Below are 14,355 nucleotides of genomic sequence, written 5' to 3' on the forward strand. Positions count from 1 at the left end.
ATGAAACACCAGAATAGCTGTGGCAGCCTTCCTGTCTCCTGTGCTTTTAGGGCAGGAGGAATTCTTGGGTCCGTTCACCAGATGTTGCTCCTCAAAGCACCATTCTTGCCAGTTGATTTGTAAAGATATAAGATTCTGCTGGATCAAACAAGGGACTGAACCAGGGTTCAAGGACTTGTGTTCAAGAGAGGAGAGCAAACTGATTGCTCCCACTGAGCAGTGGATCCCTCTCTCACACGTGTGTGCACCTTGCTGTGTTACAACCACAGGGTATTTCAGTTTATCAGATCCATCAAGTGGATGACTGTCCCTCAGTAGCCCTGTTCTAAGATCACACTTCTGCTAATGTTGTTTCTTAACCTTTTTTTTTCTTTCTTTCTTTCTTTAATTCAGATCAGAAGCCAAAAAGACTAAAGTTAAAAAGAAGACCAACAATCCACATTTTGATGAAGTGTTTTATTTTGAGGTTGGTATTTCAAAGGAATGGGTGATAAGCTGAAATACTATACTGTAGTTACTTGGCACAGCATCCTGCTCTGTGTTGTGCCAGCTGTCTTTGAAGACTGTTTCAAAGAGGGGTGCAGGGGAGAGAAGTACACAGGATCAGACTGGCTGGCTGCTGAAGGAGCAGTATTTGGCTTTGGCTCAGGTGCTCTGTAGAAAAATTTCAAGGTGGGCACTTCTGAGCAGCAGGCTGTTCACCTCAGAAGTGTTTTGAAAAAGGACAGTTAAAATATTATTTAAAAATAATACTTTTTTTAGCCTGTGTTTTTATAGCTGCTCCACCCTGTCTTTCCCTGTCAGTGGGAGGAAGGTTATCTCCTAGGAATACTGAACACTGTAGAGGAAAGATAGACTTGAGCTGGATGTTCTGGCTCTCTACCAGTCTGCTGCAATACCAGTGCCTTTCCTCCAAGTGGGTGAAACCTCTACAGCTTCATTTAATGCAGAGAATTTTCAAGAAGTCCAGCTAAGACAAAGTGTAACTTTTATAAGTACTCATTTTGGTTCTTTCTGGCAAGAGTAGCTGTAATTGTGATGTGTCCATACATCTATGGGCATGTTTATAACTCTGATACCTCTTGAAACTTTTCATTCTTTCTTCTGAAATATGTCTATCTTTCTTTTTCTCTTGGACATCTTAGCCCTGGTCTACACTTAACTGTCCTATTTCAGTAGACACCTCAAGAGCATGCCTGGCATAATGAAGCTGAGGAAAAGCCAGAGTAGTACTTCTCATTTGAAAGCCCTTTCTGCTTGTACATCATTCAGGTCACGTTTGCAGTAGAAACTGCTGGTGGCTTAAGAATGGCACCTAGGGATGTGGTGCCTCAAATCTGTTCAGGTGCATTGGCAGCCACACCAGGAAGGAGAGCTGGGGAGTGAGGAGCCATCCAGGTGCTGTTGTGCTGTGCACAGCTGAGGAGCACCTATCATCCTTGGCAGTGTCAGTGGGGGGCTTATTGCTGTCTTCCCCCTTCTACAAAGCATCCCCTTTGTCTAGAAGCTGACAGTTGTACTAGCTAACCTGAAGTTGGTGGTAGCAGCAGAAACATGCTCCTGTTGATGTACTTGACATGGATTTGAGGAACAGATATTGCAAGCTCTTTATTGGCAGGAGAGCTTCCTTGCTGCCCAAAGGGCTGGAAGCCCTGAGGGTTGGCCAGGCTAGCTGTCTAGGGTGACCTTTCCTCTGCTAACCAAACACATCCCCTCCTAGGGTATAAATTCCCTGCAGACTTAACTTCAGCTGGCAGTGAGCCTTTGTGCCTGCTTGCCTGACCCTGGGGAGGTGCTGTGTGGGCATGGTGGGCAGGGGAGGGGTTCTGTGCCACTGACCACTGAAACTGCACTGAGGTGTTAGAGTGTTTCCTCAGGGCTGCCCAGGATTTCAGTCTGACACCTGGCCCAGAGCTGCGGCCCTTGGCATGACATGAGAGTGATGCTATATGTAAACAAACTAAAATAGGCCTTCTTATTCTTAATTTTGGCAGTTCTGGAGGTGTCTGTCAGGGAGAGCTTTTTAATGAGAACACAGTGCAGGAATGGACTGCAAAGCTCAGTACTTCACCTGTCTGATTCCTCAGCCTCCTGTGTGCTGCAGAAACGTTTGGGATTTAAACACTGAACTTGCCTGATGGTGCCATACTGGGAGAGGAAGGAGAGGAAGAGAAAGGATGTCCAGCTGGAGCTGTGGAGGGGGCTGGGGGCTTGCTTGGCTGGCCTTTGTGCTGGGAGCTGGGTTGCGTGCAAGTGTCAGCAGAAGCAAAACCTGAACTTAAGCTCATGCCCCAGTTGTTCTGCTAACTCAGAGCAAAACGTTTTCTGTGTGGGTAAGAGCAGAGCTTGGGAAATGTCTGAATCAGCCAGAACTCTGAAATGTAAACATACCCTTACTGCAGACAGTCATCATAGATTTATGTCATTTTTGAGAGCAGTTAGTCCATATCAGGCTAAATGTCTCCAAGAAACAAGGTTCAGTAGAACTGCCGTGACTGGGAAATACACTCACTAATGAGACTTGGGCAGACCTGTGGCTGGTCCATGGTAACAGGGTGCTCTGATTCCTGTGGAGCTGCTGACAGTGGTGTCACATACTGCTTCCATCTTCCTCAGCTTTCCTGCAGCTTGCCAGCACAGTGATTGGCCCTGCCTCTGGGGAAGAAGCTGATCTGCAAAAAGCAGTGAATGGATGCTTTCCACAACCAAAAAGTCACACAGATCGAATTTGCTAAGTGGAAAACAGTTTATCATTGCTTTGGGGAAATCTGAGGGCTTATTTAAGGGGTGCTATGAGTGAAACTTGCACCTGATGGTGAGGAGCCATTTTCACCAGGGCTCCAGCTGCAGCGTGGTGAGGGGGCTCGGAATTCTGTCTGCAGCTTCAGCAGAGTGGCCCTCCTAGAGAAACTGAGGAAGGACCTGAGGACCTGTCATAAACCTGCATGTGCTGGAAAAAAGGTTGCAGCTGATAAATGGCTTCCCAGCTTTGCTTAAAGAAAAGGAGCAGTGCTGCAGACTCGTGCCCCCTGTTTTTTGCCAAATGCTATGTGGCAGCTAGTTCAACGCTGTGGATTTGGAGTTCCCTCATCTCCAGTTCCATCCTTGGAATGGATGGACTTCATACAGCTATCTTTTGAGGAATACCACTCTTGAGCTGTATTAATCTACACACTAAGCAGTCATACAGGCAAACAGAAAGACCTCTGATGTGCAGACTCTGGCAAAATTGCTCAGGAAACTGTTTACTTAAAAGGGTCATGCCCTAAGTTACACCTATACAATAAGTTTTTTAACAACTTGTGGCACAGATAATACAAGACTTAGAAGTTGACTTCCTTATTAAAAATGACACCATTAGTTTTGCAATGGTTGTAGAAAATGTCATTTGCAGTTTTGTAGGATTATTTCTTGAAACCACAATGAAGACAGATGCAAGGATAGGGTGATAAAATTTGGGCTGAGCTCCTGAGGTTGTAGGCTGTATTTAAGTCCTCTGTGGTCTTGGGCTTAAAAGTGCATTTTGTTTAGTTAGTTTAGAGGGTTTGGTCTCCAGTGCTGCTAGTACATTCTAGTTTTTCTGTATTGCCTTGAAAATGATGCCTGCCTCAAACATACACACAAAAAAAGAGTCACTTGAGTGTCCTGTGCTGAAGATTTTCTGGTTCCTCTCCACTTCTGCAGCTTTGCCTCCCTTGTTTGTACCATCTGCATCAGATGTACAATCTAAACCCAAGAAGTCAAGTTTACAATAAGAGCCAGTTTTAGTGAGTGGGAAGTATTAAGCCACAAGCATATTTAAACCTACAATAAAGTTCAGCTTCTGTGTGCAACCAAGAGCTGAACCCACACATCATACACACTTGTGTTTGATCAGTTCCTGCTGTGGTTTCAGCTGGGTGGGGCAGCCTTCTGCTCAAGTTTCTGACACGCTATACAAAAACACAACCATCAAAGTCTTTTCTTAAAATTTGTTTTCTAACATCATAAAATGCTTGTACAAAAACTTACTGCTAATGTTCTAAGCTTACAACTATCTTCCCTTTATTTTCTGTCCATGCTTTGCTGTTTATCAGTCTGGCAGATGTGGTTGGTGAACTGTGCACCTAGTTCTGTGTTGTGATAACAGTACAGAACATAATAAATTGCTATTTTTTTGTATGGGCATGATAAATTTACATCCAGGGTATCAGGACAGGTAGAACTTCATTTTAATTGACTTCATTTTAATTGGATCCACTGCAGAATGTTTTTCAGGTTGGTTTTGATTTGGGTTCCCCCTTCCTTTTCAGAGTGCCTCAGGGCATCTGTTGTACAACTGTATTTAAACACAATTATTAATTGCTCTTTTATTTCCCTAGATGGCTTATAAGTGGTACTCCTTTCCATGTTGTTTTTTCTTCTATCTATGTAAACTCAAAGTACTCTAGTGGTATTAAAGATGTCCTTTCTTTGTAAAAAAGTATGGAGTATCTAGTTACTCTTGGAGATGATTGTATAACCACCACTTTTGTATAGTCAGGAATCTGTCTAGTCAAAGTGTTTATTCACATGCATGAATGTTTTCAGAATCAGGACTGAAGTCACTGCTGACAGGAGAAGGCTGCAGTCTTCCAGAGTTTTGTACATGTAACATCTGAATGCTTTTGTATCAGATCAAGCTGTTAAAGTTTCCTCCTTTTTATTAGGTTACAAGACCCAGTAGCTACAACAAGAAATCCCATTTTGATATTGAAGATGTTGATGAAGTTGACAAAATGGAGATTAGGTAATATAAAACACTTTCTACTAATGAAGTTGTCTTCCAAAGTTGTGTCACTTTGTAGTAGACTAAGTTTTAATGGTTTTGATGTTCTCCAGTCAAGATGAGTCTTCACCACTCTATCTGTTGACTTACCTCAGTTGTCCTGTAGATCACAGCTGAATATGTGGGATGGTTCTGCTGCAGGAAAGATCCCTGTTCTCTTCCTCTGTGTCCTATATACACTGTATATACTAATGCATGGTTGTCATTAAGCACAGCCTTTCATGTCTGAGCTCCCCTTCCCTTCCTCCCTCCCTCAGTTTCCCAAGAGAGCCCACAAGCTCTGTGATGCTCTGTCTATGTTTTCTTTTATCACTTAATTTTAGCAACCCATATAAGATCCTTCTTCCCTGAAGGGAAACTTGAACTCAAGAGTTTCTCTGTGGCAGAGGCAGTTTCTCTTCTCTTTTGCCTGCCAGACTTTAACCTCTTCTTGCAAGGCTGGGTACGATACATGTGAAATCCATTGCATGGGGAAAGAACTCTGATTTCAGAAACAAAACAACCCCACCCCACCCCCTGCCACCCACTTAGTACTGTTTTAAGACCTGCTGAGGTTTGGCAACAGTGTCTGGGGACATATGAACAGAAAGAGTGGAGAGGAAACAATAGGAGGTGCAAAACCTAAAGGTATCACATGCGTCATACCATCATATACAGTGAAACTTGAAGACTCAGGCCATCTGGTGATCTGGGTGCATGTAGCTGCATTAGGTGGTCAGAAATTCCTCTTGGTTTATGCTAGGACATGGAAGAAGAAAGGTTGAGGGAGAATGGTGGTTTACTCTTCCACCAGACTATATTTCTGCAAAGCTTTGCATGATGTCAGCAGGTATGAGGGAACATGTCCCATATTCTGTGGGATCTCTATGATGGAATGGGCAACTTGATTCTTATTTTGTACTGCTGGACTGAATGGAATTATGAATACTCTTGGAAGTCCCAGTCTAGTCTTTGTAACCCTGATGCCCAGCTACACACAGAGTTTAAATGATAGTTTTGTGACTCTGAAAGGGAACCCTAGACATTGGTGGACAGGGGTTATACATTGCTTAATATTTCAGTTGATTCTTAGTTTGTACTGCTGGACTGAATGGAATTATACAGTTATATTACTTTAGTATCTTTCCTGGACAAATGACTGTCTGCAGCAATAATGTATGTGGAGCTGAGCTTCAGAAAAGCCTTTCATTCCTTAAAACCAGCACATCAGAGTGTGGTAAAGATGAATAGTTTGTGAGGAGGCTTCCAAAATAGTTGGGAAAAGATTAAGCACATAAATAACACACAAGAGCAGATAAAGTGTTAGTCTTGGTTGGGCAAACTCTTTGCTCAGAGGTTTTTTCCCCTATAGGACAAAGTGTTTTTGTTTCCATCTCAGGTTCCCCTCCCACCCCCGCTCACTTCCTCCCTCTGTGCAGTCACTGTTAGATTGCCCCCGTGCCCTCTGGATGGCTCATACAATTTATGGCTTTGGGGGGTTGTTTTCTTTTCCTCTCCTGAGAAAAAGACCATTCCTCAGGGTAAAGAGGAGACTTAGTCTCTCATGGTTTCTCTCTAAAGCTATGAGAGTTGCTCTTCTTGAGTGGGTGTAGGAAGTTGCAGGCTGGGCAGATCAACACTTAGGGACCAGATGGTCTGGTGAATTCATTGTTTTTTTCTCCCCCTCCCTGCTGTTTCTTTCTGTGACTACAGTCTGACCAGTTTCAGAATAATGCCATAATTTTGCTTTTTGAAAAGCTCAGGAAACAGTAATCTTTTAGACTCTGAGGTTTTGTGTATTATGATTTCTTAAATGCTGCTTATGCTTTGTACCAAGGGCACAAAACAATTTCAGAATTTGCATGCCTGCTTTGCTTACTGTGTAGTGTGAGATCTGCCTTGAGTTGTTAGTTCTCTCCCACAGATCCTTTGCACTGATTTTTTTCTCTAAGTTAAGTTGCTGGGGGGGAACACCCTTTGGCTGCATGTGTGTGCTATTGCTAGTGGGCATCTTGAAAGAATTTGGATAATCTAGAAACCAGTAGCCTGTAAATATTTGGTAAGCTCTAAGCTTGAGTATGTGTAAATAAACTCAAAAGATTCCTTTCCTCCTGAACCTGCTTTTAGCAATCTGAAATTAGCCAGCCAGATAACAGGTATGGAGAAAAGGGAGAGGAGGTAGATTTTTTCTTTCTGGGGAATTGCTGTCCTGTAGAAATACAGTCAAAATATCAAAGTTTGAAGAACTTTACCCAGCAGGCATGCAGTGAGAGCTGGTAGTATGTCTAGTGTATGAGGTTTGATGCATGAGACACTGTTGAGAGATCCAAGGCTTAGAGGATTTAAAAGTGACATCCTCAGCACTTGCATAAGGTAGGATAAACCTTTAACAGGACGATCAGCATCCACTGCTGGCCAGGCCTACTGGGACTTGCTTGAGACTAGGGAGGTAGTTTGAATATGTCCATAATTGGATAATTTTGCACCTTAACTACATTAAAATTGCTCATTTAAAAATTCTCATTATTTGAAAACCTCTATTTTTTTCCCCATGCATTTTACCTTCTCCAAAGTTTAAGGCACGTGCAGACTGTCACTTAGCTGCAAAATTCTCAGCTGAGCTTTCTTTAAAGCAAAATTGCCTCTCAGATGAAACCTTAAAATATGTACAGAAACAGCTACCCTGGAGTTTGAAACCCTTGCTTCAAGGTGGGTGTTGTAGCATTTATCTACAAATGCCAGGTTAGACACCACTACTGCTTTGGTTCTCAGTGCAGTTGTTTTACATCCTATTAAAGAGCACGTGAAAGGAGAGGAGGTATCATCTAGAGACACATGCTAGAACTCCCCAAACATGAGGGACTGGGTACTAAAACTTGTGAAGGCTCCAGTCAATACACAGATTATATGGAGTAGTAAAACTCTCCCAAGGTTTGAAGTATCTGTACAGAATGAGTTTAGGTGAAACAGCTTTATAAGCTTGACACAGTGGATGTTCTCAGGAGCTCTAGAGCACTGGGAAGGACTATGTGGACATTCAGCCTGACTCTCTAAGGCTTCTGCTTCACTGCTGCTAACCCCAGATTAGACAGGGACTGACAGTGTGGGGTCCTTACCTATCTCTGCACTTTCCCCCCCTTGGTGTCCATTTTACCTCTATTTTTCCATTATCTGTGATAGCCAAACAGCCCTCTGAATCTTTATGAATATGGGTAGTGGGAACAGTAGAGATGAGGGAAAGATAGTCTAGGTTATTTTTATCACTGATGTTTTGTGGAGGTGGATTGCAAGGCTCCAGGAGTCTGAGGTAAATGTTGTCTCTTTACTGTTTGCAAACCACTGTTGTACAGTTTCAAGAGTTTGTGACTCATGGGCTTGAGCAGGGAAAAAAAACTCAGCAAAACTGAAAACAAGGTTGGGATTATTTGATTTTAATTTTTTTATTTATTGTGAATCTTTTACAATTATTTGGTTTTCTTACAGGGTTGATCTTTGGAATGCCAGTAACTTGAAGTTTGGAGACGAGTTTTTAGGAGAACTGAGACTCCCTTTGAAATTTCTCCGACAGTCTAGTTCTTATGAAGCATGGTATTTGACATTTTTCTTTTGGAGAATAAGTAGAAACATATGTCTGCTGTGAAGACTTTAGAGTAATTACTGCTATGTGATAAAGTTTAAATGGATTTAATTTTTATCTTTTTTTTGTAAGCAAGCCAAAGTAATCTGAGCAAATGTTAGAACAAGAAGTTTTGATAATGTGATTAGAGATTTCAGTCTGCCTCTGTATTGCATGTGGGAGTTTTAATATGTTAGCTCTGTGATATTATTTACTGCAGTTCATCTGCAGTGCCATAGTTCTAGTGTGTGGGTTTTTAGTCATATTTACAGAAGTCTTTATGATCAGAACTTCCTGTGTTACAGTTGGTGCAAAATAGACTGGCAAACAATTAAAAAGCCTGATTCAGAATTCTCAAGAATTTCATGTGTACATATATATATATATAAAAAAATTGTTTACATGTACCTTTTATATATATTCATGTATAGCCTGAGATAATCTCGGGTTTTCACACCATCTTTCTGTCTTATTTTTTGCATATCAGGTATTTCCTGCAGCCCAGAGATAATGGTAACAAGTCATTGAAACCTGATGACCTTGGTTCCTTAAGGTTAAATGTGGTTTACACTGAGGACCATGTTTTTTCCTCAGACTATTACAGTCCACTTAGAGACCTCCTGCTAAAATCTGCAGATGTTGAGGTAATTTGCTTGCACTGCTTGTTGTTTACCTGCATGTCATCCTTTCAGGGGTCTTTGACTGTCACTATCTTTGTGGTACCATAGTTGTGTAATTACCAGAGACTTCAGCTTCTTCCTCTTGGGGCCTGAGGGCCTTGTTAAGCTCTGCATATCCCTGGTACTTGTTTTCAGTCCTTGCAGAGAAGATCTTTATCTGCATGCAGTATGGGGGGTGAAGGCACACCCAGGAACACCAGTGGTTTTAGCAGCAGCATATTCTTCCTGGCTTTCTAATTTTACATGTGAAAATGCAAAGTAAACTTCAGTTTGATCAGTTGATTTTCCTTTACTGGGGAGGAACAGGTTTACTTGCATAATTAAAAAAAAAAAGCAACCAAAACAAACTCAAACCAAGAACAAATCCTCCAGTGTCAAAGGGTTGGACCATGTCTGCCATTATGTATACTTCTAGCAGTTGTAAGGGGGTTTTATTTTTTCAGTACAAAAACTGGGTTTTGAACTTCCAGTGGCTTGAATTTGAGAAGAGTTGGAGTTGTTCCTCTTCACTTGCTGCCCAGGCAACAGTAACATTCAGTGAGAAGAGAATTATTAAGAAGGGGGCTGCAAGAAGAGACTGTACTGTAATAGTTTTTAAATTACTGCCCTCTTGTGATCAGAACTTGGAGCCAGAAAAAAAATGGGATGTAACATCCACCCAGGTTGTGTGCAGGCACATTTGGGCAACTGGCTGCTAAGTATTGTGTGGAGTTCTGCAATAAGGAACTAATGGGGAAAGAAAGGGGGCTTGTTCCAGGAAGAGCTCTCACAGTTTTTCTTTCTTTCCACTGTTCAGCCCGTTTCAGCATCGGCTGCACACATTTTGGGTGAAGTTTGCAGAGAAAAACAGGAAGCAGCCATACCTCTGGTCAGGCTTTTCTTACACTATGGCAAAATTGTGCCTTTCATAAGTGCCATTGCAAATGCTGAAGTGAAGAGAACTCAGTAAGTACCAAAAACCAAACTGCTGTCAAACACACCCACTCTGTGCTGGCTAGTATTAGAATCCTCCACTCCATCCCTAGAATTATATGTAATTTCCAAAGAAACTGTTGGAGTTGTTACTCTTCCTCCCAGCTGAGTGGCAGAGGTCTTTATCAGTGCATTCACTGCTTTACAGAGTTTGATTTTAGGAGGAATTCCCATCATGTTTTGCAAAATCTGCTTGCAAGACTCTTGTGAGGTCTGGGAGACAGGATTTTGACTCTTCTCAGTCTTAATTGTATTTGATAACTGTGAAATCCAACATTACCTTCAGCTGTTGGTATGAAATCATTTCAGCTTTATAGTGTGCTAATAAATCATCTAGTGCTGAGTAAAAGTGTGTGGAGAATTTGTTCAAAACAAAAAAGCAAATTTCTTCCTAATCATGAATATTTAAGGCAAGCTGTCTGTCTAATCTGTCCAATTAGAGGACTGAGGAACAAAGATGGAATTGGATCTGGCAGTGGATAGCAGAAAGCAATCTTTTTTCTGGTCACTTCTTATAAGTCCCATGTTTGACTTACTGGTGGGCTGACAGTTTAGCAGTGTAAGATCTAGAATAAACACCAGGCAAGTCCTAAAGAACATTTGTTGCCACAAGCCCCCTGCCTGTGTAGTCATGCTCTTGACCAGCAGTAGAAGAGACAACTGGAAGTCAAGGGGAATGACAGATGTTGACTCTAACAGCTTCCTCACTAAAAAATAAAGTCTTTGTGTGGGTTGGCTTTTTGCAGTGTCTAAGGGACAGTGTTTTCCTTCCTTGTAGGTAGGTGTCTTTTTTCTGTGCTGCAGGTTGGCTCAGGCAGCTTGCTTGCTGCAGTGTGAAGAAATCTGCTCCCTAGTCAGTCATGCTCCTGTGATGCACCAGCAAAGGTGGTGTTTGCTTCAGGGCTTCCTGGCAGTGAGCTTTTTTGTGAAACAAAATGATGAATCCAGCAAAGTAATTCATCCTGCTGTTCACTGCTGGTAAATAGCTACAGCAGTACTAAGCTAGAAAAACCAGAAAAGACATTGGTGTGTGTACAAGAACAAGCAAGTAACTTCATATCCAAGTCTGATCTGCTGTCAGTAGGGACAGATTTGGATCATAGGGGTTGTAGATGAGATCACTGATTCTGTACCTATCTCACAGTGTAAATTGCTATACAAGGAACTGCAGGCACAAAATGAATGCAGACTTGTGTTCTCAAAGAGAGTAATTTTGCTTGTACATTCAAACCCAGATTTCTGTCACCTTTTGCTGCTTCTTTTATTTCCATATATTAGCAGTTCATTACAAAGAGACTAAATGACAGAAAATTGTTCACTTCCAGAGATCCAAACACCATTTTCAGAGGAAACTCATTAACTTCCAAGTGCATTGACGAGACAATGAAACTGGCAGGGATGCATTATCTGCAAGTTACTCTAAAGCCAATTATAGATGAGGTAAGGGCAGTTTAGACTTTCTTTGATGAAATGTCACTGTAAAAGGCCTTCAGGGACACTGTTTATTCCTTCCCATTTTGAGATGACTTTGTAGGAATAATGCTGAAGAGCCTGTTTTGATGTTAAAATCCTGTGTGTTAGTTTAGCCACAGCTGAGTCACCCAATTCAGAAACAGTTGGATTGTATTAAAGGAAAAGGAAAGTTTAAATTTATATAATTAAATTATCATGGGTTATAAAACTGTTTGTTTCTTGTTTCTGAGAAAATAATAAAGTAATAACACAGATGAATAAAGAACATATAATGGCAGAATGCTGCTTGGAAGCTATAAGTAATACACTTCTTCCTTTATACCCACTGGATGAAAAGTTATTCTTAGATAACTGTGTCTGTGATGTGTGTATTATAGCAATGGTTTATTATCTATCCAGTCCAGAATGGTGGGTGTGGGTATTTTAGTGCAGTAATTGGGCAATACTTTCAGACCACAGACTTCCTTTAAATGATTTGACAATTTCTTCAGCTGCTTTTTTTTTTTTAATGTTTCATCTGAGAATGTCAGGTTTTTAAAGAATATAAATATACTTTCAAAGTTGACTGTTTTGGCCAAAGAGGACTTTTCTTGAAGAGCCTTGCTTTAGAGCCTGAAGAGCAATTCTTTATTTCAGTTGAAGGAAAGGGTAGAACCAATTAATGCTATTTTTTGGAAAACAATAAAGATCATATGTAATTTACCTTTGCTTTGTCAACAAAAAAACAAATTTAGAAAGTTGGCTTTTGCCTTTTACCTCCAAAAAACTATCAGATTATGCTTTTTAAAAAACTTAAGGGTAAACTGATATATTAATTCTTCATTGTATTTTTTTTCCCAGATCTGCCAGGTCCATAAAACTTGTGAAATCGATCCTGTGAAATTAAAAGATGGTGAAAACCTGGAAAATAACAGGGTATGCATTAGGTTTTGAAATCTGTAATCTCTGTTCACACTATCCAGTTTAACTGAGGTCCTCAGATATGGGATGTTGCAAATAATTTTGCCATTCATTAGAATGCACTGGCAGCTTTCTTACCACCACAGACTTACAATTCTTTTACAAAAGCTTTACGTTATGCTAGAAATGCAATATCTGTAAAATGTTACTCTCTCCTCTGCTCACCCTTGAGGACAAGGATAACTTAGTGGCTTTACTGATGATGTAGAAAAAGGTGCTACAAAAAGGAGCAATCCACCACAGAGCCATTTCACTTGATGCTTGGTTTTGATAGGAATAATATTTTTACTTTTGTACTTGGATACTTGTGTTTACCAAAGAAAGTATTGTGGAGCTTGAGACAGTAGATAATGAGCAAGTATAGAATGTTGAAAATGAAAATCTTCTAATGATGCCATTTTGCATAAAAGCAGGAACAGCACTTCTTTCCACAGCTGAAAATGACACTAATTTTGTCACAATCATTGCATTTTCAGGAAAATTTGAGGCAATATGTTGATCGCATTTTTACTGTCATTACAAAATCTGGTGTAAGCTGCCCTACAGTGATGTGTGATATTTTCTTTTCACTGAGAGAATCAGCTGCCAAACGTTTTCAAGGTGAGTTTCTTTATATTATTGTATTATATATCCCTGATAGCTTTTAAATGTAGCTATAACCTAGTAGTATGCCTGATCCGTGATGGATTTCGTAATTGAACAGCACTTTATCCAGAATACCACTTGGAATGTGTATTAATGCTGTTTTTTCCTTGATTCCACAAAGAAGATGACTTTTAACAATGTGTGAGTTTTCCTTAACAATCTTTCAAAGGAAAACAACATTTAAAAAGAGCATTATGCTGGTATGTATTTATGGTTTCAGTATTTGTGAAGTACGCTCCGTTTTCAAATGTTCAGGTCTTTGTCATGGCTCATTCTGCAGACTCCATGAATTATTTTATGCTCATACATCAACCTGTAATAAAGGCCCATCTATGAAATATTGGAGTTATTGCAAGCTCATTGCCCTAGGAGGCCCATGTGCTGAAAAGGTTTTCTGGCTGTCCAGAGAAAATTCTTTCCATTCCCTCCTGGTTGGCTTGGCTCTGTGAGAATCACTGGGCAATATAAAACCAGAACTGGGCAAAACAACCCACCTGTGTGTTTTTGTGAAGGGAAGCAGGTTACAGTAAGGAAGTTTTAGAGACAGTAATATGAGTTCAGCTTTAAAACAGTCACTTCATAGTAGAGAAGCTCACGCAGAAAGTCATCGACTGTGCTGTCATGTTCTTTATTTTATGTAAAAAATAAAGACATTGTATTTTTGGTAACTACCAACTGAAGTAGAAATCTTAGTGGTCTGTACAGCACTTGTGCTCAGGGCTATAACTAGGTAACTGAAGGCTGGCCTCCTGTGCTGACCTACATCAATTACTCATTGTAGCTGCTTAGCTGGTATAGCAGAGGTTTGTGTGACATTCCCTCTGCAGTGGAAAAGTGGATGGGGTTCTCCATGCAGCCTGTGGCATGAAGTCACTTCTCTTTAGAAGACTGTCATTGGCATTTCCTTGTTTTATGCTAGCTGATCTCCGGCTCCAGATTCTCCACCATCAGTTAATCCTGTAACCAGAAATCCATCTCCAGCACGTGCTTGAGTTAGCTTTCTGAAAGCATTCTGATAATTTCAGAAGGTTTTAAAGGAAGGATTATTGGAAATGCTGAGTAGAGGTCTTTTTTTTTTAAATAGGTGACCTAGATGTGAGGTATACAGCTGTCAGCAGCTTTATTTTCCTGAGATTCTTTGCTCCTGCCATTCTTTCTCCAAACCTCTTTCAGCTTACACCACACCATCCAGTAAGTACTGTATTTTTTTTCCTGTGTATATG

At 40.8% G+C, this 14,355-nt stretch overlaps 1 protein-coding gene across 1 annotated transcript in view; it reads left to right on the forward strand.

The window, feature by feature from the left end:
* Nucleotides 1-14,355, forward strand: part of RASA3 (RAS p21 protein activator 3) — a gene marked incomplete at its 5' end in the record, with an annotated part of 31,576 nt that overhangs the window by 2,321 nt on the left and 14,900 nt on the right. Inside the window, 9 exons of the mRNA XM_008942935.1 lie at nucleotides 394-466; nucleotides 4,689-4,768; nucleotides 8,270-8,374; nucleotides 8,890-9,046; nucleotides 9,879-10,027; nucleotides 11,380-11,494; nucleotides 12,368-12,442; nucleotides 12,964-13,087; nucleotides 14,217-14,323. Of these exons, the coding sequence (XP_008941183.1) occupies nucleotides 394-466; nucleotides 4,689-4,768; nucleotides 8,270-8,374; nucleotides 8,890-9,046; nucleotides 9,879-10,027; nucleotides 11,380-11,494; nucleotides 12,368-12,442; nucleotides 12,964-13,087; nucleotides 14,217-14,323 (985 nt within the window). The remainder of the gene's footprint in view (nucleotides 1-393; nucleotides 467-4,688; nucleotides 4,769-8,269; nucleotides 8,375-8,889; nucleotides 9,047-9,878; nucleotides 10,028-11,379; nucleotides 11,495-12,367; nucleotides 12,443-12,963; nucleotides 13,088-14,216; nucleotides 14,324-14,355) is intronic.

The sequence above is a fragment of the Merops nubicus genome, unplaced genomic scaffold (genome assembly GCF_000691845.1).
Source record: "Merops nubicus isolate BGI_N331 unplaced genomic scaffold, ASM69184v1 scaffold5646, whole genome shotgun sequence".
Taxonomy (NCBI): Eukaryota; Metazoa; Chordata; class Aves; order Coraciiformes; family Meropidae; genus Merops; species Merops nubicus.